The 23,159-nt window shown below is 40.4% G+C and overlaps 2 protein-coding genes across 4 annotated transcripts in view; both read right to left on the bottom strand.

The window, feature by feature from the left end:
• Positions 1–3,475: 3,475 nt before the first annotated feature.
• LOC115041368 (relaxin-3 receptor 1-like) lies at positions 3,476–4,628 on the bottom strand. The gene has a single exon (XM_029498773.1). The coding sequence runs from the start codon at positions 4,626–4,628 to the stop codon at positions 3,645–3,647; it is 984 nt and encodes a 327-aa protein (XP_029354633.1). The 3' UTR covers positions 3,476–3,644.
• Positions 4,629–9,147: 4,519 nt separating this feature from the next.
• Positions 9,148–23,159, bottom strand: part of LOC115040931 (E3 SUMO-protein ligase PIAS1-like) — a 48,451-nt gene continuing 34,439 nt past the window's right edge. For 2 of the 3 annotated variants that reach the window (XM_029498088.1, XM_029498087.1), the window contains exons 3-13: positions 17,771–17,855; positions 17,533–17,671; positions 17,319–17,453; positions 16,337–16,442; positions 15,390–15,463; positions 14,905–15,065; positions 13,694–13,827; positions 13,078–13,321; positions 12,652–12,791; positions 12,047–12,087; positions 9,537–9,902 (exon numbers count right to left, since the gene is read on the bottom strand). In XM_029498088.1, the coding sequence (XP_029353948.1) occupies positions 9,537–9,902; positions 12,047–12,087; positions 12,652–12,791; positions 13,078–13,321; positions 13,694–13,827; positions 14,905–15,065; positions 15,390–15,463; positions 16,337–16,442; positions 17,319–17,453; positions 17,533–17,671; positions 17,771–17,855 (1,625 nt within the window). Of the gene's footprint in view, positions 9,903–12,046; positions 12,088–12,651; positions 12,792–13,077; positions 13,322–13,693; positions 13,828–14,904; positions 15,066–15,389; positions 15,464–16,336; positions 16,443–17,318; positions 17,454–17,532; positions 17,672–17,770; positions 17,856–23,159 lie in introns of all 3 variants that reach the window. The other variant, XM_029498086.1, reaches the window with a different exon arrangement.

Raw genomic sequence — 23,159 nt, 5'->3', positions numbered from 1 at the left:
AATCTCTGCAGATTGACTCCAGTGACTTTTTTTCCTTGTTTGACCATCATTGGTACATGAAGAAGCACTATTTCAACTAGGAAACACGTTGTTACATACAAACATACAAAAAAAGCTCAACCAGCAGCAACCTTCCATTAAGGTACCCAAAGAAATAAACAGACTACAGCATCTTAATGAATTAGCCCACTTCAATAACTCAAATAATGTTTATCTTTTGCTGGGCAGAAAAACTCAAGTTAAAATGAAAAATTCACAATTTATGGAGCGATCCTGGAACAATACTTGATAAGGAAGTGCATTAGAGAGGGCAATAAATCTTTAACATCAAGAGAAATATCTTCAAAGGACTTATTGAATAATTAAAAATTTCAAATTAGATTATGTGGTTTTCAGGGAGAACTATTCAATTTTTACTCTGCCACATGCATCTGTGTAAATGAAACATAGCTATGTTTGGAGTTTAAAGAATATTTGATCATTAAAAAAACAAATAAGATGATGCAAAGCTGATTGCTGCCTGTGTAGATACATCAGGAAAATATTGCTTATACATCAATGCATTAGTTTGAAATGCCTAATAATGTATGTAATATTTAATGTTAAATAAACTTTGTTCATTCTTCTCAGTCCATATTTTAAGTTATTTTTCCTTCTTGTCTGTGACGCTGTGTTATTGTCCTGGGAGGAGGCACCAAACATCAGTGTTTCTTCCAAAACGTCAACAAGAACGGACCTTTACAAGTCCTGCATTGTATCCTAGTGAGGAAAGTGGCAGCAAATATGAGGGGCATCACTGCAACAGAACTTGACGTCTCTATACAGCTTCGGGACAGTATTTCTCTGAATCCCATCGACATGCTCAATAAAATAGACAACAGAGTTTTTATTTTACTTTCTCCTTCTTTGTAAGTTTGCATCAAACTGAAAAATCTCAGCTAAGACCAACGGCTTTTCAAGATAATTTGTAAATATCTTTTCTAACTTTTATTTATGGACTATATTTAAGTAACATTTACACTGTATTTTACAGAATTTTTCTGCTGTTTAAAATGCCTAAATTGAAACAATGACTTAAAAAAAAATGCCAACTGTTTAATTTAGCAACACCTTTATTTTTCTTAAGTGACAAAACATTTGTTCACAGCTTTCATATCACGAGAATAGATATGACATCAGATTGTCCTTTCAACTTTTCTATACATTACATTTTATGCGGCAATTCACATAATTTCACAATTCAAAATATATTCTGCTTAATTTTAATTTGCTATAGTATGTATGTTCTGTGATAAAGGAAAACCTTACAACTTATGAAGTACAAAGCATGACACACATTTTTTTTTTCTTTACCTTTGCTTGTGTAACAGCTTGAAAGGGCACTGTGTCAAAGTTCTTGCTTTGGGCTTAAGGAAAAAACACAAAAATAAAATAATACATTAAGACTAAAGAATACTATAAGAAAAAATACATTAAACTGCCAGGGCTACAAAATCGTGTAACCAAAATAAACTGTACCACTGTCAAACCAAAATAGTTTTAAATATTGCTCTGATCTAAAAAAAATTACACAAATTTCATACAAAATCGGAACTGTTTCCACATATGCTAGATCTTAAATGCCAATGAATGAAATAATTTTTAACATGATAAACAGTGACATTTTGTGGGAATGAAGGTCTCTCCTTTCCTGTTTGCTCTGCAGATGCACATTCACAGCAATGATGGCTCCTCTTTATGGTGTTTATAATAATTAGCATCAGGGCTCAGAGAGGGGCTTTGGTGATGTCTGTGGGGAAAATACATTTACAGATCAAACGGATATTTTAAGGGAACTACATTTGATATAACCAGATGAGATCCATCTCTGTCAGCAGACTGTGGCAGTGAGGAAGTCAGGGCTTGGCGCTAACTTTTTTTTTTTTTTTTGTGCTTGCTAGTATAACGTTAGCTTTCTGGCTTGCAGCTGAAGCAGACGCTAACGTTTCTGAAGGAAGTGAACCCTGAACGACTTACCTTGAAGAAGATTTATCCGCTCCGGCCTCCGTCACCTTCTCGGGTTTTGGCGGACAACGAGGCGCATGCGCGGATACAAAACGCGCAGCTCCTGAAACTTGGTGTTTCTACGTTCATGTGCAATGACTACGAAACCTTTGAATTTCTGTGAACCTTACACTTCCCACACAGTTTATTTATGACGTGAATAACATATATAGTTTTACTTGAATAACTGCAGTTCTCACTGAATCAGAAAGTAAATATTGTGAAAGCTAACCTAATAAATGTTACACATTTTGTGTCCAGCTGTGCTACCATTTGTGGAAGAATGACTGACTAACCCAACACAATCCTGATATACTTCTTTAAAAGTGGAAAGTTCTGTACTGTCTTTACTTTCTTACTGTAACAACATGAAGTTTTTTTTATTAGTTTATTCGTTTGTTTGTTTTTGTTTTACTTTGACCTTTCAGGTGTCTCAAATCAGGGTGAACAACCAAATGCTAATGATTTCACCAAAGGCACAGCAGTGACTGGTTTGGAGGGAACTAGTCTGGAAAAAAACAAAAACAAACTATGGGCACGTTTAAAGTCTGGATTGATATACATTGTTTCATATTATTCACATCTTTATTTTTTCGACATTGGATATAATCCACGTTTCCAGCATGGCAGACTGACATAATTTGTGGAACACAATCTTTTCAACAGACTTGGCTAATAATAAATAAACAATAATAATAAAATCTGTATATATATAATATGAAATAATAATTTAAAAAAATGAATACAATGAACACATTTTGGTGGTTCCTTTAAACAACACGGGCTGGTTCACCTTTCAGATCCCTTTACCACTTTACATCCAGTTAAGGCTTAATTCAATCGGCAGCTGCAGCCGGAGTCCATCCGCTCGGACAGAAATAGAAATCCAGCTGAGGGCGCACATGCACGTGCTCTGGCAGCTCCTTCAGCCAATCAGTGAGGCCTTCGTGCACGTGCAGCCCCTGTCCTGTCTCTTTGACACCAAAAGGTATCATCACTTCCATTTCCGTGACTGAGTCCATTAGCTGCAGTCAGCAGGGCGCACACATCTCTGCAGTGTTCTCCAATATGAAACCCATTCACACGCTCAACACCTGCTGATCAAATCCTGTCCCCTGTTCACTGCTGACGGCTGCACTCTCATTCATTACTCATGTCAAAACGTGAGGACCGTGTTTTCGTATTAACAATCGTTATTTGTTTTCAGCCTACAGTTTTTGGCACAAGCACACGGAGGCGAAGCTGAATGTCATGCGCTTTTACGCACGCTGTGACTTAAAAAAAAAGCAGATCACATCTAACGTTTATCTCATAAGAAAGCCAGATTGATCACAAATGTTTTTTTTTTTTTAATTTTACACAAAAGAAGCAACTCCAGTGCGCACACCCCACAGCCGGTAACAATGGTTTCTCTACAGAAATGAGCCACAGTAGCAAGCCGGGTGAAGGGCAGGACGGGGACACCAGTCAGGGTTTGGATTGTGCTTTTCCACACCTCTCTCTCTCGCGCGCGCGCCTAGACTTGCCGTGTGCCACTTGTGCGTCTTGATCACAGTGAGCCTACCCTCTTCCTCCTGTGCCAAGCCATCTGAGGTCTGACGCTACCTGTGGACCAGAGCCCTCAGCTTGTTCCTGAACTCCTTCCTCATGAGACAGTAGATGATCGGATTGAGGCAGCTGTTGGTGTGCGCCAGGCAGACGGTCAGGGGGAACACATAGGTGTGGACTATGTAGTAGGCTCTGTCCCAGTTCGCGGCGTTCAGCTTGACCAGGACGCTCCAGAAGGTGATGGCGTGGTTGGGCATCCAGCACAGGAAGAAGGACAACACGACGATGGTGATGGATTTGGTGACTTGGGATCTGCGCTTGGGGTTGCTCGTTTTCATGCTCCGATTACGGATGAAGCGCAGCAGCATGATATAGCTGATGGACACGATGCACATGGGCAAAACAAAACCAACAAGAATTTTCTGGATGTGATAAACCGCCAGCCAGTACTGACCACCCATGAATCTCAGCAAACACAGTTTTTCTCCGGTTACGTTGCTGACAGTTGAGAAAATGCTCGTTGGTGCAGTGGCCAGAGTCGCCAGAGTCCAAATAATTGCGCAGATCCACTTTGAGGAGCAGGACTTCTTCACGGTTCTGTTTTTCAGGGCGGAGGCGACAGACCAGTATCGGGTCACGCTCATGGCAGTGAGGAAGAAGACGCTGGCGTACATGTTCATCACCGTGATGGACAGGACGATCTTACACATGGCGTCTCCAAACGGCCAGCTGAAGTCCAGCGCGGTGTCCACGGCCCAGAAGGGCAGAGTCAGCACGAACTGGAGGTCCGTCACCGCCAAGTTGAGCACGAAGAAGTTCATCCTGGACTTCTTCCTCTCCTTCCTCACCCTGAGGAAGAAGAGGACCAGCAGGTTGCCCATCAGACCCGCAGCGCACACCACAGAGTAGACGATGCAGATGAAGAGCCTCAGCACCGGGCTCCCGTCTGCGGTCACGTCGATGTCCTCCAGGTTATTGAACCGGTCCATGTGCAGGAGGGACCGGTTCAAATATTCGCTTTCATTCTCTCCATCCATGATTCCGGCGACTCTGAGGCACTGAGAGGATCTGGACTCCAGAGTGGATTAAAGTTAGGCACTAACCCCCCCCCCAAGCCATTTCTCATCCCTTCTCTGACAGGACGAGACGCTTCAAGTCCCCGCCCTGCTGTCACCGGCCCGGAGGGAGGGGACATCACTTTTGATGAGACCGTCAGCCTTGTTGTGCGTAAAGGCGGTTCCTCCAAGCGCGAGGCCACCACAACACTTTAAAATCCATAAAATGAACATCCAATCAATCACAACACCTTCCTGCAAACTGTAGCTCGGGTCGCAGTCCGGGAGGAACCGGCCGGAGTTGACAAAGCGTGCGGAACCGGTTCTGGACCAGAGCAGCCAGCCGGGGAGACTCTGTGGCGCCACCCAGTGTTCAGCTGTCAGTGTAACACAAAGCAACAAAGCCCACATCAGGACACACAAGTAACAGAATGCATTTTATTACATCTAAACTTTTCTACACAAACAGGTAACATTCAATACGTAAACAAATTTCTCCAATGCATGTAATAAATATTTTTTTTTTCACTTGGTATATTTGTACAAACCGACAAGGATCTACTGTACACTGTCTTCTCCTTTCCCTCCTTGAAAAGCCTTTTTACGATTTTTCTCGGGTTGGAGCTGTGAAACAGAACCTGTGAATGTTTTAAGGCAGTGAGTGCAGATGACGACTCGAGTCTGACTTTGAGATTATTTCAGTTGTGTGAGACTCTTTATTGGCCACAGTCCTTTTCTTTATTAATAATAATAATAATAATGGTGGTAATAATAATAATAATAATAATAATACAGCTTTTGTTTTCTAAAAAATATATAAATTAATTTATTTTCTCTCTCTGAATTGACACACAATAAGCATACAAACGGACATCAAATACGCACATTTGGATCTGAACTTTCAGTTTTCAGGTTTCCATACAGACATAATATACACATTTATTCCCCTTTTTATCTAAGGTAAGATGTGGCAGCCTAAGAGTTGAGCTGTTCTTCAAGGTTGCCTGTGGAGCGCTTGAAAACAGCATGGAGAATAACTACTGATAAAAGTGGCCTTATTTCATTCACGTCACTTTGCTCACGTTTGTGTGTCCTCACACACCAGTTCACACCAGCAAATAAATATGCCACTGCGAAGAATGCTGTATATAGACAGCATACATATATGTCTACTGAAGATAGAGAAGGACCGAACCCTGTGATTATCCGTCCCTGCCAGCAACCCGACCTTTACTACCAATAAAAGGCCATTTGTTAGAGGATGGATGAAAGAAATTCCAGCTCAAAAGAGAACCGCATTTCACAAAAACTAGCTACTGGGAACCCCAAGAGGGAGCTGTGGACACTTAATGACACAGTTTGCAGGGGAAGAGGCTCTGAGTTTTTTGTAGTCGCACATGGAAGAAACACATTCACAATGGTCTGCTCTCCCTCTGCATTTGCATCACTAATTTGCTAACTGATAAGCGTGAGGAAAGGAGTTTAAATAAATTAAGTGTGTTCAGCTCCACATACTGGTGATTAATATTAAAGCTAACATGATAGAAACTAAAGGTTTGATGCCTTCATTGGTCATGTTTACTCTATAGAACAGACACACAAAAAAGCTTTATGCGATTAGTCAAGAATGGATTGATTACAACTTAGTGGATTCTAACTCATAGTTACATCAAACATATTTAGTATGTCTCCAAATTAGCTGGATTTCAGTTCACTGTTCGTCTCCAAAAGGTCTATGTTCAACAAACAGATTCTGTAAGCTTGATTTTTCTGGCTATTCATTGGACAAAGATAATAGGAAAGGGTATCACTCTGAAGGTAAACAGATGCTGTTCTAATACACTGTTTTTCTCAAACTTGTGGTTGGGAACGGACATCTTCATATATATATATATATATATATAAATATATAAAGAAGCTGAAAAAAGCTTGGAGGAGAGAGGTGTTCATATCTTGGTGAAACACCAAGTGAGATTCATCGTGTCTGTACTTTTTCCTGGAGGTCATCTCTATGGACTGTCAATGATTATGTAAATGTTTCAATCTAACGACCAGTCCTGATCAAAGCAGCTTCTGCTTGAATGTAACTGAATTCAAATTTGGTGGCGTGTAAATGAATATAATTCATGTTTGAAGCCTGAGTGTGTAGTTCATTTATGATCCATTAAGAGTTAACTAATCACATAAACTTGCAGTGATCTGATCACTCCTTAAGGGTGACCAACAGGAATTCATAACACATCCTGAGTTAACAAGTTATATCACAATGCGTCATGCGTGTATTAATTAAAAATGTTTGGTGCCTGTACTATTAAGTGCTTCCCAAGGCTACTCCCACAGAAAAAACACTAATATTTTCCTGATGAATAACTAATCGATATCTCTTAGATAAAATCACACTGCTGGCAAAGAATAATAAGATGGATATTAAATAAATTCATGGCAACAGCTGACTCAGACTCACCATGGAGAGCAAACAATAAAAAAAAAAAAGAAAAAGAAAAAGAAAAAGAAAAAAAATATATAATGTATGGAACTATGAATACAAAATAAATAAAATACTTCACAACACAGGAAATACACAAGACTTGTGTCATATGGTTGAGTCAGTTTGAAAGCAGAGGCTTTGGTTCCCGTGAGAAGAACAGGAAATAACTGTTAAAAATGCCAAGAGCGAGGGAGAGCTGGAGGTCGTTTTAGGTCATCTACAGTCCTCTGGTTAGTGGCTGAGGGAAAGGACAAGACAGGAGATGCTAGGTGATGGACGCTGCTGTCAGTGGGGATTATGTTATCTTGGTGGGGATATTATGCTTTAGAGTGAGCTGCTTGTCTCAGATATCCGGATGTGAATGACTGATGAAGAGGGGACTCTGGGAAAGTTTGAAGGACACCCAGGCTGGGAGAAAGGCAGGGCGGGGCCTGATGGGACAGGAGGTGTGCCAAATCTACTGCACGTCACTACTTATGTGACCTGACTACAGTGGATCTCTACAAGTTGGCTCTGTTGGTAAATGTAAAAGAAGCCAAGAACAAAAGTGAGCCTGCTCTTAAAATTGCACAATACATTCATGAGCAAACCCTGTGTTTGGAGCTGAATGGCAACAACATGGAGGTATTCTGAAACCTTCGCCTCGCTTTCACACTTCCAAATCCTACACTGACTATCTCTTAGGGATTTTACCTTTTAGACGGGGTATGTGTTTTTTAGTTAGTTTGTTTTTTTTTTTAAGCAGCTGGTCCTGTGCCTAGTCTAAATTGGCATGCCAAAATCAGCCCCCCTTTCACTGTGGCACGAAAAACCTGTTTACACTCCCCTACGCTTTTCCCAAAGTTAACTCCCAAGACAGTTAAAAATATCACTCACAGGTCAAATTTTCTCAAAACTGCTGAAACAGAGATGGGGCCAAGGTTGTGGCTGACCAGTTAAGACATTCTTTTGAGTCTGAAAAATCAAACCCAAACATGCTGTGGAGCATGCACACAAACAGGCACTAGTTTAAACTTGGTCACTCGCCCCAGTGCAGCTGGCACATATGGACGCCTGTCTTTGGAAAAGGCCTGATGCTGCCAACAGTTTGACCTCCATCATAATTCCTTTTCTTAACAGTCAAACAAACAAAAAAAAAAAAAAAAAAAAAAGATGAAACTGAGAAAACAAGAGATGAACGGACACAGCTGTCTGAAAACATTGTGGCAACAAGCAGATTCCACTGCACTCTGATTACTGTCATCATTTTCATCTGTACCATACTTTGTTTTGTTTGTTTTTTTTTGTTTTTTTTGCCATTGTGAATTTTTTTTAAATAAAAGAAATAAAAACTCTTTCAGCTCAAAACTCTAATCTACTTACAAGTATAAATATTCTAAAAGTCTCCATTTGTAAATATTCTATGCCGTCGGAGTCCTAGTAGGGAGCTTCAAATCAAGGAGTTAAAAAACTGAAACCCATTAATGGCTGATTTCTTACACTCTATTCAGCCCATTAACCTGAAGGTCAAAGAGAATGCATACATATGTATATGTATATATATATGTTATATATGTAAATATATATATATACATACACACATACAAAATGTTTAAATATCATACATAACTTAAAAGCATAATAAAATTATTAGTACACTGTAAATTCAGGATCTGAAAAGTTCTTGTCATTGAATAGAGAAATAATACACCATGACTTCTAAAATGAGCTCAAGAGGAAGGGAAAGGAGACACGGAATTTGGGTTACTATTAGAGAAAAAAACTATTGAAAATGTAAAAGATAACAGCACTAAAAGAGAAGAAAAAGGAAACCACATGGCAATAAGCTGGTAAAAGCTTTTGTGAAAAAAACAACAACAAAACTTCAGTCCTCCTCTTTAAGACAGTGACAGAAGCAGCATACTAGACTGAAAATGTCCCAATTAAAACATACAAAAGTAAGAGGAAAATATATTTTGTTCTCTGTACATGGTGCCACTTCTTGTTTTTGTTAAAAAAAAAAAAGGGGGGGGGGGCGGGATCCTCCTTTGTGTTTTTGCTCAGGTAGCGTCTTTGCTGTTTGTGCCAGATTGGTACCAATGTAGCAGTGACGTGGGTTCACCTGCTGGACAAGTTTCTGATCTGACGTCAGTATACCAGCACCATGTCCCCGTCCAAAGCTGACCCCTCTGATGACTCAGTACTGATCTCAGGTCAGTCTAGTGAAGTGACCCCTCAGGCCTGTTACCCACTCATAATATTAGTGCTCTTCTTGAGGCAGTTTTGTCACTGTGACTCCATAAACGTTCAGTGACTCGGCTTATTTTCTGGAGCAACAATTTACCCTGCAGTCAAACAGTTTCCTTTTGGGCTCGTCACTGGATTGTACATGAACCCAAAGTGAAGTCTTGACTCTGTTTGAGTCAGTCCAACGATATAACATCAGGTATCCCACCGTAAATAGCTGCCACTGCTGCTTCGGTGCTGCTCCGGCTGGCCACCACCCCGGGGTGTGTGTGTGAGGAGTGTGAGCCCGAGTGTGTCGACGAATGTGTGGGGTGAGCGTCACGGAGGCTGCTGGAAGACACGAGGCTGCTGGTGCTGCCTGAGCTGCTCGCCCCGTTGGTTGGCGCAGACAGCGAAGTGGACGAAGATCCTCCTGTTTGGTCAAGAAACAGCTGGGAGGCGGAGGAGGAGGTGGTGCTGTAGGGCAGGAAGCGGTTGAGAAGCAGCTCGTGGTCGTCTGAGGCTGAAGCGGCGGCCGCTGCCGCCATCACCATGTTGTAATGCTGAGTTTGAAAAACATGAGAGAAGAGGAAGTGTTGTTTAGTCGGGAGTATTTCAGTTGCGTTGAGCTCCTGAAATACAGTATGTGTCAGTCTTGAGTCTCGTGCAGTCATTCCCAATCTACGAGTAACGCCCACTGACAGGGAGCAAATTCTCACGATGCTACTGCTGCTACAATGAACCAAATTATTGCAACACATGAACCTACGCATAAAAAATTTGGAATTAAGTTTGGAGATTAAAAAAGCCCACCCTCTTCCCTCAGCATGACCAGGTCCACACTCCTGCTCTCCTCCTCCTCTGTTCTAGATATGCTATTCCCAAGAACCAAAGCTTGTACATTGTCCTGCCTCATTTCCAAAATGGAATATGATGTGCCTTTGCTGTCATTTGCCACTTTATTTTATTCACAGCGTAGAGCCCTTATTCAATTATTTAACTTAAACCGATATCACACGGTCTGACACAAACTACAAAGCAGGATTTTATTTGATTCATCTCACAGTGTGACACTGTTTCACAGATTTTAGTTCAGCCGTTTCTGCCGAGAAAACGGCAGCACTAAAATCTCACAATCATCCAGTGGCTGCGAGTATGTCTTGTAAATAACAGGACATTAATCAACTTCAACACGATAACAGCAATAACCAGATAAGAACAACCTCCTCATGGCAGAAAAATACGTAACAACAGCTGATGAGATGGTTTTCACATCACTGTACTAGCGGAAACATAGATGGCAGATTTATTAATTAAACACATTGTACTGTTTAGGCCAATATCAAATTTGTTAGATGGTTTATTGAGAAAATATGAAATATTTTGCAGCTGCAATAATTGAATAACCAACTGTGATCTCACAATGTTGCTGGATTTCAGCGTTCAATTGATGAAATATGTAGATTAACTCCATCAAAACATTTCATTTAGTTACATTAACATATTAATATTGAATTTGCTCTTCCTCATCCTGTGTATTGATGAATATTTTATTTCATACTCATTCACACAGACAGGTCATCTGTCAACCTGTCACTTTGAGATATAATGAGTCGTGAAGCTGATGTCACCCATAGCAACAAGGACAACCCCCTCCTCCCCTTATCTCCCTCCTCTCACTTCTCCAGTGAAAGTTGGGAAGGTTGAAAGGGGGAACTACGAGCTCAGAACATTTTGTGCAATGTAGCATCAAAGATAAGATACGTAATGAATGTGGCTCCAGATTTGAAAACACTAGAATGAACAGGGCCCCAGGGATGCAGCTCCGGTTATAATTTTCTGATTGTACCCAATGAATGACGCCATCACAGACACCACCAGAGGACAATTTTCACATTTCATTTGGAGATAAGCTGCAAAAATACAGATACTCAGCGTACGGTGAAACTGATTTTGTTTTTATTTGTCTGGGTTTTGAGAAATCTACATCTGATTTCTGCCTCTGTACTTTAGTGCTGCTATTTTCATGGTATTAAAGAACATGATATTTAAAAAAAATGTAAGAGCAGTGCCTTTCCAGAGGAAAAGACACTGATAAACCTTCACAGGAGAAAGAAGCTCAATGAAAACCTTGAATCTTATATCCAACTACAACGAAAGGGACTTTGATTCCAGTAACATAGCTGCTGTTGAAATCTTTGTAAGGTCATTTAACAATACTTTGGGAACCACATGTGAAAACCCATCCCACTCGCTGTTTTGGGTGGTGGCAGAAGCCTCAAAACCAAAACCATCTGAACAGAGAAATGATAAAATGTCTAATGTAATTTGGGAGAAACGGACGATTAAAAATAACAGCAGAATGAATGATGGAGATATCTGACATAAAGAGATGTCTGTATTTACGTTTGACTGCTTCAGTGAACTCAGACCAACAGCAACTGCGGAGTTGACACCCATCATTTGTCAAATGTCTCACTCCTGTGTCTCTTTTAAATAGTCTATGCGGACACAGACTACAGCACTGAAGACAGGAACACAATGCCCCAGCAGGCCGTGGAACATTTCATTGGCCATTCCACTCCATGCTACAAATCAAATGTTTTTGTTTTGGTCTTTTTGAGCTCTTCTGTTTACTGCAAAGAGGATGTTTGTGGAGCTTTTACTGTAAAAGTCAGAGCATAAAGTAATTCACTGTGGTACGTACCTGATGATTGTCACCTTGAAGAAAAGAAAAGAAGTTCAACTCTGGAAATCAAATAAAGGCAGAGTTATTGGTGAACAAGAACAAACCACTCATTGTTTAATTCAATTTAAGAGATTCCACATGCTCTGCTGTTGCTAAATGTCCCCAGATGCCTCCCATAATTTGTGAGGGATGGCAGTGTGAATGACAAAATGACAAAGTTATTGAGAAATGTTAAATCGGAAAATGAACTGTGTCCATTCAACTTCAAATCCCAAGAGACTCTTGACATTTAATACATTTGTAAGACTCTACAGTTTAACGTGAGTGAACATGCTTGTGGGACTCTGGTGTGTTAGGTTGATGGAGTAGATTAGTTAGACTCCTTGGTGCCTTTTTTCTACCTTTTCCCCTTTGCATTTCCTTCCTAATTTATTTTCTCGATATCACTGATGTAAAGATGACTCTGCTTGGTAAAGGATGAATCCTGATACCAATACAATGAAAATTAAACACATGTATTACGTATAAAAATTTTATGCTAAATCCTACTTGCTATTTCAAGCAATCAAGTGCTCCAGTAATTATTTCCAAATCATCTTGAATCTTCATGAGTTTGCTTTTACCCGATAGGTCGTTTGGGGTGTGGTAGTAGGGTCTGTAGTCTTGGATGAGTGGGGGGACTGGAGGTATATAGCTGCTGTCCATCGCTGGCATGCTGGGAGTACGGCTCACAGGAGAGGCCTGGTGGTGCAGGTTCAACACCCTGAGGGCAGAAACAGAGGAGAAGGTTCAGAGATAAAGGGTTCCCTTCAATTACATATTTTATTCATGTTAAATTTATCAGATAAATCACACGACGTGCTTTGCCTTCGAATGAGCTTGAAACAACTTGAAACATCTGAACAATAACAGCCAGAAGAAGATTAAAGGTTAAAGTCACGAATCATTAAACATCCAGAGACGCAACTATTAATGTGAACACCTAAAAAGAGCCTCATTTCCACATGTAAAAAAGCTCTAAACAAGTGTGGAGGTGAAATGTGTCTGACCCTTTGTTGACGATGGGTGGCGAGGTTGGGGACATAGATGGACATGCCCTTTTGGCTGGAGGAGGCAGCGGTGTTGGTGGCAGAGGTGGCGGCAGAGGCGGCGAATCCTGCCCTTCGTCTTCTGAGGAACTGTCAAGTGTCAAGTCGATCACCTCCACTTTCTTGCCGTTGCTCCTGTCGCTGTCATGGTTGGACAAGGAGGCGCTCCGCTGATCTGCGGAGCCTCCAGACGTTCGACATGAACCTTGAGAGCAGCAGTGATAGACGAGTTTAATAGTTTGTTCCCTCATTAGAAAAAACTGCCAACAAAAGGACAGCTGAGTCATGTGGGCATACTCAAATGCACATATACACATCTCATCTCCCCTGCTCTCAAGTGAGATATAGTATGTTTGTTACCATGGAGACAGGCAGTTTACTCAGAGGCATTATGAGTGATGCTTCACCACATTAAAACTGACAATGTACCAACAAAGGGGGGATAAAAGTGCCATCCCGCTTCTCTTTAATCCTAATTTCATCCCTTTCAGCATCTTCATACTGCGTCACTGCACAAGCAACATTTCTGATTTCTAACTGCACCCTGACCCCTCTTATCCCCGATGCCTGGTCTCACCATCCAGTCCGTTGTAAGAAGCAGAAGAAACCTCCTGCACTTCCTTCTTAGACCTCATGGGGGCCCAGCTGCCATCCTCCTTAAACTGGATCTCATCACAGTCCATGCAGCTGTTGAGGATCTCTACAAAAAGCCTGAGAACAAAGACTAACATCAAACACAAACCAATCTAAAATGTACACACATACTCACACACGCATGCATGCATTCAGAAATTGGTATTTTTCAAAGAAAGGCTGAACACATTTGAAAAAGGTCTCCACTCAAAACTGTGAAAAAAAAATATGAAAGCCACTCCCAACAGGGAAACAAGACTGTGCTGTGATGGTGTTTCTGCAGAAAACACTACACCGAGACATCTGTCTTACATCCAATTCTCACCACCTGCTGGCTTTAAATGTGCCTGAGTGAACAACATGAGTCTTTGAGACATACTGAAAACCGATAAGAGTGGTCTGAGAAGTTTTAAGGAACATTTTCATGCATCTGATGAGTGACCTGCTTGCTTCAAAGGGCTAGACATGTCAAGACGAATTGATCAAGTTATAGACTGATGCAATTATTTCCAAGGAGAAAGACAAAATCAGGAATATGCTTTTAAAAGGTTATTCTTATCAGTCGAAAAAGTGAAAATTAAGTGAGAATTTAAATAAGCCTAAAAGCAAAATTTTCAAGGTGAAGAATCTACAAACTTAACTGGTTTGTTCCTTCCTTTCATAACCAAGAGATGGTTTCTCAATTGGTTTAAATGATTAGTTAAAAAACAAGCTAATAATTAGCATTTATCAGCTTTGGATAAGAAGCTACAAAATGAATCGCATGTCTGAATATGAAGCTGCAACCAACAGTGGGCTACCTTAGACCAAGACTGGAATGGAAGGGAAACAGTTAACATGCCCAAAACTATCATAATCCACCTTCCATTTCTAAAACTCACTGGTGCACACATCATATCTCATTTGTTTAATTCATATAAAACCCTCGTTGTAAAAAATACATGTTGTGGTTTTATAGTGAATTATCTGCCAGATTTTGACTTGGCCAGGTGAACGTCGCCCTCATGCCTCATGCAAGATATTTTGTGCATCAAAATTGACTTTGCTGAATGAAGACGTGTTCATACTTGTTTGGGTTGAATTTGCTGAAGATCATTTGCACTGTTTCCTAACTGCTGAAGCAGGTTACCGGTCAGTGAGCAATGGATGACTCACCCGTCAATGATAAGGTGTTCATAGGGGGCCTTCTTGTCACAGACGGGACACACCCAGGTCGGCTTCTTCTCGTTCATCTGGATGTAGAGCGTGGCATCAAAGCACTGCAGGTGGGAGCATGTCAGTGCCCGGCACGGGATCATCAGCCGCATCTTCCCCAGCTGCAGAGTGCACACAAGTTGCCAGAGCATGAAGATCGCATACACAAAAACACACATGCACACGTTCAGAGGGGATGGAAAGCGTGTGGGGTGCATGAATGACATAAGCATGCCAAACCCTCATGGAAAAAGAGAAATGGGATCCAAATAGGGGCTGATAAGACAAATTGACAAGGAGGCTCATGTGTTCAACAAGGTGCTGTGTGCAGTATAGCCTTATGACTCATCCTCAAAGATAAGGAAAGCAAAAAGAAGAATGGATGGACATGTTTGGGCATGAATGAATCTCCAAACAGTGGCTTAAAGAGCAGGGAGCATGTTTACCGGACAGAGCAGCGACACTCGAAGGCTGGTCGTGGCTATTTCACTGTCTGGATCTGCCGTTAGCTTCTCTTTGACTGCAGAACAGAGCGAGGCAACACAGACATCTTATAAATGTGCTCAGTTAATTTCAAACTGCTTCTTCTTTACTGCATGTTTCAAACAAAGGTAAAAAATGAAGCTCCACATGCTAAATCCTCCCTCTACCCAAATCCTCTGGCAAAACCTCCCACAGTATAAAATATATATAGACAGATATATGAAACGTCATTCATAATGCAACACTTTCTCACTGCAAGCAGGAAACAATTTGGTCATCTGACTGGGTGAAGAGCTTATGAGGACAGACTTGAATAAGACACCGTAGCTCAGAGCAGAGTATACTTTACAAGTATTTCAACCCAAAGTAAAGAATAATTGGTGGATAAAAACATCTTTCACTATCTGATTTTTTTAATGAACAAAAACGACACGGTGGGCTTTCAATGAAAAGCAATGAATAGAAAGAGCTAAAAACAAACTCCAGTCAATATCTGAGTTGGGTTTCTAAGGACGAGACACACAAACAAGTTGCTTTTATGGTGTTGGGAAACAACAATTTAACTAACTGATATTGATTACTGATTACACTTTGAAGTGTAAAAGTCAGTCTGGGGTCAGTGCTGCAGTTTTGTGAGTCACTCACCATGACTGAAAAGCATACAAAGACTAGAAACAGAAGCTTGTTTTTTTTTTTTTTTTTTTACAAAAGTTATTGGGGAAGTGTGGAAGTAATATGGAAAAGTGATTAGAAAAATCAAATTACAAAGGAAGCTATAGGGAAAAAAACTGAAATCAGAGTAAAACTGTGTTAAACGCCTCTCAGTCATGTCTGGATGATTCAATATTGTCCCTGATACTGATCTGGATTGTTGGATCAGGACATTTATAAATAAAAGACTGGTTCTTACTGAGTGCCCTGGAGTGGTCTGGATTCCTGATGCCTTTTGCTCGTAGTCTCTGCAACAGCACTGTGGACGACTGCTGCTTCACCAAATACACTGCCATGGAGTAACTCTTTGGAAACAGGAGGTCACACGATAATGTAAATATGTGCAAGGTAATACTTTCAGTATCGTGTCAGGTCTGGTGCAATTATAGAGAGTTTGGTTCTCGTGCTGGATTTCAGTCACTGGTCTTTTAGTTGAGTCCTTTACTGCCCTCTACTGAATGTCTGCACATGGTGGGCCAAGCTGCACCAACCTCAATATGGTTTTGGATTGCAAAAGAATAGTTTGGATCAAATAAAATAATTTATTTAATGTGACCTAGTTTTCATTCATTCATTCATTCATTAAATCAGTGAGTGTTGCCCTCAAACTTCAGTCACTCTGCATCTTAACTGGACAGGGTCAAATTCCAATATTACAATATTTCTATTTTGCTACTTATTTTTATCCATCCATCTTCTATCACTTTTGCTTACTTGCTTTACTCCACCCTTTAATGTTTAAGTGTCCTGAAATTGCCAGCTTAACACAGTGGTGACTGAAAAAGCCGTATCCTGGGTGGTAAACTGATTCCTGTGCACATGTATTTCACGAGATTGACGTTAAATTTAAAACTGGTGCTTTGAGTCTGTGCACCCATTTTGAGATGAAGTTTCAGCTTTGCTTTCTGCCTTCACACACCATACGCCATAAATCAGATCCAAACCTGCTGCATTAATTAAGATCTTCATGAACTCAAAAGTGTTCCTTTAAGTTTAAGGGGTTCATATTACTATTACATAAAGATGGGCTTTGAAGAACTTCAAATACATTTGGATTGAAGATGATTAAAAAGGGATCATGACCACCAATGACAGGGAGAAAAAAGCAGAAATTATTTATATTTGGAAAAAGCATTAAAACTTTAAATTATTAGGAAATTGCAAGAAGTTTTGGTTCTTACCCTCCCAATCTCTGCAGTCCATGAAACTACAATGGTATTGGGGACAGTGGTGGACAATCTGACCAGTGAAGTAATGTTAATGGGCCGGCTGGGCCGCTTGGGCTCTACACCGTTTTTGGTTGGAGGAAGATAACCCTGGATAAAAGAAATAAGTGTTTGAAATATTACATCCTGTTATGTTGGTGGACTGCGTGGTGATTTCATTGTTCCTCACCGGCAGGTTACATGGCTTCCCGTTGACTTTCACACATAGATTGGGTGGGAAATGGTCTTCCTGAGGGCAGCTCGTCTCTGACAGGCAGAACCGCAACTGAACTTGAACTGAGAAGTCGCATTTGGTCCCAGAGATGTCCCTTTAAGGTCAGAAACAAGGTTGTTACCACAAATATGTACAAACCATGTACATTCATGATTTATTCATGCAACAACCTGTGTTGATAGAGGGACCTTACATTGAGCTGCTGATCTGCTGGACTTGCTGTGGTGTTAATGCAAAAGCAAAACACGTCTCCTGAAACCGCTGACTGTTGTCTGAAGCTGCAGAGAGAAAGAGAGAGAGAGAATATTATACATTTTTAATAACAAGGAGTGACATTCACATGAGAAGTTTGCCTTCATAATGACAAAAAAACCTGGAGTCAATGAGATCAAACCTCTGCAAACAAAACCAAAAACTAAATAAAATTAAGTGAACTGCTGATTTAACGCACTGATGAGTAGAAAACAAGGGGAGATTGAAGTTTCGTGTTCACGGGAGTGTATAAGCGGCATTCTCGTACACCTTGTGTGCATAAAATCTTCAAAGAACACCTGGACGTCAAAACCTCACCACCCCTCACAGAGGTGAGGACAAGCAAGGTAATGTATGTGTATGTGTGTGTCTGTGTGTATGCATGCCTGCACAGACACACAGAAACACACATACACACACGATCTATTTATAGGTCAACCCACAGGTGCTGAAAATAACTGATGCATGTAACCCAGCCCCCATTAAAGAGACAGCCGGTTCAAAAAGGGAGGTTTGTATGCAAATGTTAGCATTGAGCAAGAAGCCATCAGGGTTCAAATAATTTTTGCAGTTGTACTTTAAGGAATACTTCCAGCATTTTGGGAAACATGCTTTTCCACGTTCTATTTAAGAGTTAGAGAAAAAGAATTCCAGCATGAAACTGGGAGGCAATTAACGGATTTAAGTAAAACATAAAAACTGAAATAAGAGGGGGATTAAACATGTTACATCCTATTGATTATTTATCATTTTAGTTTAGGAACTTTTTTTTTTTTTTTACGACAACTGGAAATAAATCCTGACAAGTTTAGTAATGACCTTCCAAAATCAGTTCCAAAGAGTAATTATAAAAGAAAAACCAGGCTGGGGAGTTTAAAAACAAAATCAAAATGTCAACATTTAAAGTTTAAAAATATTTAAAGTTGGGACGTGTTGGCATAATACAGAGCATGTCGACATTTTAAACCATGAAGGACAAAAGGACAGTGGAAAAGTATAAGGTACATAAGTGCACTTGCCCACGCAACATTAGTTCTTGCAACATCATTTTACTGTCAATTTTGCAACCAATTATAGATTTAGCATTCAGAAAAAAAGAATAAAACAATTTCCTTTTTTCATTCCAGCTCTGAGAGGCAGGATAGATAGCGAACGTCCTTCAGGAAACTGTTTTGCTTCTACAGCGACAGCAGTTAAGACCTCCAATGAGCAAATACTTTTAGTCTTCCTCACAAAAGTGTTTCTCACACTGATGAGTAAGCAGTACAGGCTCCAACTGCTGGTAAAACAATATAGTATTTTACAGCCTTTGTTTTATTTTGTGTGAGAGGAGAAATGTTTTGGCCTGAAGGCTGTGGAGATGAGTGGGGAAGATGAGGGGAAGAATTAGCTGTCATGAACCATGATTGTTGCTTTCAGTGAGCGACAGCCCTGCATTCATGATTCCCACACATACTGGGTGCTGAAAGGGATGAAGTATACACTACCTCTGGACAATTATTGGACCAATCATTTTCCTCCTCTCATCAGCCTTTCAAACAGCCTTTCATTTCCCCATTAGTGGCCCCTCTTACCACCCACATGGTATATCATTTGTTTGGCATGTATTTATTGTATGTTCGTGTCCCTGTCTTTGGAGTGGCAGTGTGTGTACTGCAGAACAAAATCATGAACACACAGTGTGCTTTTGAACAACAGTCTTCCTCCTCTCCAGGCACAGTCTATAAATAGAGTGCTCTCTCTCTCTCTCTCTCTCTCTCTCTCTATAATTCTGTCCTCGCTTGCTCTCTCTCTATAACTCTCCCTCTCTCCATGGCAGTGGATTTGTTTGTGGTGTTACAATGTGTGTGGTTAGCAGAGATATGAGAGGGGCTGAAATGAGCTTTGATTGATGTCTTCCTCTCCCCATCACGCTCACACACACACACGGCCCCCTGGTCATTTCTTTAGCTCCACTGATGTACACACATTGTGACACTAAAACTAAGGCCAAATATAAGACCAATTCTGGAGCAGAAGTCTCTAGTAATGAAAACACGCAAGTGCTCCTCCAACTCATACCCTTTCCAACTAATTCATTAGCATACAGGGTCATATTTCGATCACAATGTTGCTGAATTTGTAATGTATTTTAATTAGCCCAGTTCTTTTAGAGCTGCTTATTATAACCATAATTTTAATGATTACGTCAACATTTTGGGGAAATGTGCTTTTTGTGTAAAAGGGATGAGTCTTATAACTTGTCAGTCAAATATGAAACTCCAGCCAGTAGATGGTTAGCATGAAGAGCAGAGACAGGGGGAGACAACTAGTCTGGTTCTGTCCAAAGGCAACACAATCCAACAAACCACACGCTAGCAGAACTGCTTCAGTGGATGTTGACGTTGAGTCTCTGAACTCTGCTGGAAGGATGGAAACACCAAAATAGACATGACAGTTTGCAAGATAAACCCCTGATAATATCAAAGGCAACTTGACGAGCTCATCATGGGAAAAGGATGAAGTGATAATGAAAATGATGAAATAATATTGTGATTGGACAAAGTAGGCCAAGAGAGCAGGGCGAGACAGAGAGGCAAGGAGGACGAGGACAGTTAGGAGTCTAAGATAAAGTTTGTTGAGCTTCAGGCTATCTGTGTTTTTTGATAAGTAAGGTGGTTTACACTGTTTACATTGTCCACATGTACAAAGGAGTTAAAACGGACCACAACAATACAGATAAGCATAACACCTTTGACTGACAAAGACATCAATCTGAGCAGAACTCACACAGAAGCAGCTTTCATAAACTCAAACTTCAAATCATTTCTGGACTCAAAACTTGAACTATTTTCATTCAGGAAAAACAAACGGACATGCAGAAAACTCAGAATTATAATTCACTTCATAATTCAATTTAACAATTCGCAATTATTCAGCTTAAGAAAATCTAATCTGCTAAATTTATGTAGGTAATATTTAATAGTGCAAACCAAACAATGTGCAAATAAGCTATTATGATGAGCCTTGTTTATGTGTTTTTATTCAGTTGTTACACAAATAAAAAGTCAATATTTTTAGTTTTTACTTGACTCATTAGAAAGTATAAAGTGCATTCCAAACATACAGAATGATTACAGTAAATTTTGTCTCCACTTAATGTCACAGAAAGAAGACACAAGATTAATGACACTGAAACCAGGATTGTAATTACTGTTATTAAGCCACAGCATGTAATCGTATTTCTGCTTAGTGGTGCCTATTAGAGTATGAACATTAATAAATCACTGGGACATTAGTGATTTTAAGACACAGGCCTAATTTAAACAAAGAAATAAGACTGACTATAAGCACAAATCTCCCACTGAGCTTCAAAAAGTACCAGCAGTTTGTTCTGACTAAACCTCTGGCTCGCGAAACGTCACTGTCTGGTTTCTGATGCAGCCATCGCAGCGGAGGAGGACAACTGAGGTGACGTTTCACTGGGGTGAAAAGAGCAAACTACAGACTTTATGGATGAAAAGTGCTGTCAAAGATGTCCTGGAGAGACGGGTCTAAATATGAAAACATGGTTCTTAGGAGTTGGTGACAGACTATGTACTTAAGTGTCAGGAAATACGTTAAATGTGAGACGGTAAAAAGGAGCCATGATGCAGTGACGATGTGGCATGAAAGCCCGTCGACTCCCTGAGCTCTGCAGGACTTGGTCTGAAGTATACTGCAGTTACATTATTTTACACAGAAAGACAGATGGAGGGAACAGTGACAGATGGGTCGGCACCTCTAATGGGTTCACATTTACAGTGAAGAGAAAAGGAACTGCCCAGAACTATATCTGCAGCTACACTCTGATGCATTTATATTTTCTCCACCCCAATTAGAGAAAATCAATCTATGAGAAAATAACTCCTCTCTGGTTTAAAGTAATGTTGACTTTTATTTGGTTACATGAAGAAAGATTTCCAACATTTATATTTCTGTAACTGATATAAATAAGCTGGACCAAATAATAGAAACTCAGGTCAGGAAAAAAAGGTCATAGTTAAATAAACTCCTCTCTAAAGATGATGTGATAATGGCCGAACATTACAGCAATAAGTAGGATTCTTTACAGCCTGCGGCATGAAGTGTGTTTGAACACGTTTGAAATCTGAATGAAAACCACCTTCACTTTGAACTTGCTATTTTGAAGTTATGTAATTCAATCTCATTGAATACAGTAAATTCTGACACTTACATGATGAATAAGAAAACCATCAATTATCATCAGTAGTCACAAGGATGGAGGAGATGACAGGCTTTTAATCTTCATTTGAAATTCCATCGTAAAACAGGTCAAATCTTACAGATGAAATAAGTCTGCACCCTGCACATTCATGTTTGCACATAACTAGATTTATGGGCCAGTTTCGTCACATCTGGTATCAAGGCACTACTTTCATTACAGTGAAGTTTTTCTACACTTTCCCCTACAGCTGCATTATTGGACTAACAATGAGCTCACTTGGGGCTACCAATGGCTGCTATGGAAAGTATTTCCAGGAAAAGTATTTTCACTATGCTGATTTGGACCCTACAGCACATGAAAATCTAGAAAACTCTCAGTCCGGGGCTGAGTTCTGGTTTGAAGAGAAGATGTATGAGCTAAGCTGAAGAGAATGTGCTCAGCTCTATAGTCTGTCTCCTGCACAACAAAGCCCAGCTGGAGTTTATTAACTTGTTAGTGGTGTTGCTACTTTTTCTGTTTGGTATACCGCAGACACACACATATATGTGCCCAAAATGACAGCCACGCATACATGCGCGAACGCGACATACTGTAACATTCACAGGCTGAACAAAGGCAAAAATCCTTTTAGTGTCACTCAAATTCATAACTATAGAGCTGGAAGGATCCATAACAAAAAGGCCAGATCTGGACGTTACACCCACAGTGACAACTGAAAACTTTCCAGAAGTGTTACTTCCACTTGCGTCCAAACCGCAGTGATTACCGTTTATTATCTGCATATGGTTGTTGTGCAGTTATATATTATACATTATAGGGCTCATTTAGGTATTCCAGTGTGTTTAGACCACTGCTAAAGCTGGCATTACATTCTGTCAGTGTGCCAGCTGGGCCTGCAATCCCTCCCATGCATGCACCATAGTGGGCATTTCGCAATATCTCTTGACCTGCCTTTATGCAATTCATGCCACGCCTAGCTGATATTTATCATGAAACACCCAGTGAGGAACTTGAAACATCTGACTACGATGGAAAGAAAAGTTTTGCTTTTGTCTGAGGTCGGCTAAAAACGGCAACGAATGTTGAGAGTTAAAATCTGGATATGGGTTTGTCTAATCAGGCA

The sequence above is a fragment of the Echeneis naucrates genome, chromosome 3 (assembly GCF_900963305.1).
Source record: "Echeneis naucrates chromosome 3, fEcheNa1.1, whole genome shotgun sequence".
In the NCBI taxonomy this organism is placed as follows: domain Eukaryota; kingdom Metazoa; phylum Chordata; class Actinopteri; order Carangiformes; family Echeneidae; genus Echeneis; species Echeneis naucrates.
This window is presented reverse-complemented; position numbering and strand designations above follow the sequence as displayed.

Bases quoted from the DNA above. Each gene is read 5' to 3' on its own strand.
- LOC115041368 (XM_029498773.1), bottom strand. From the start codon at position 4,628: ATGGATGGAGAGAATGAAAGCGAATATTTGAACCGGTCCCTCCTGCAC.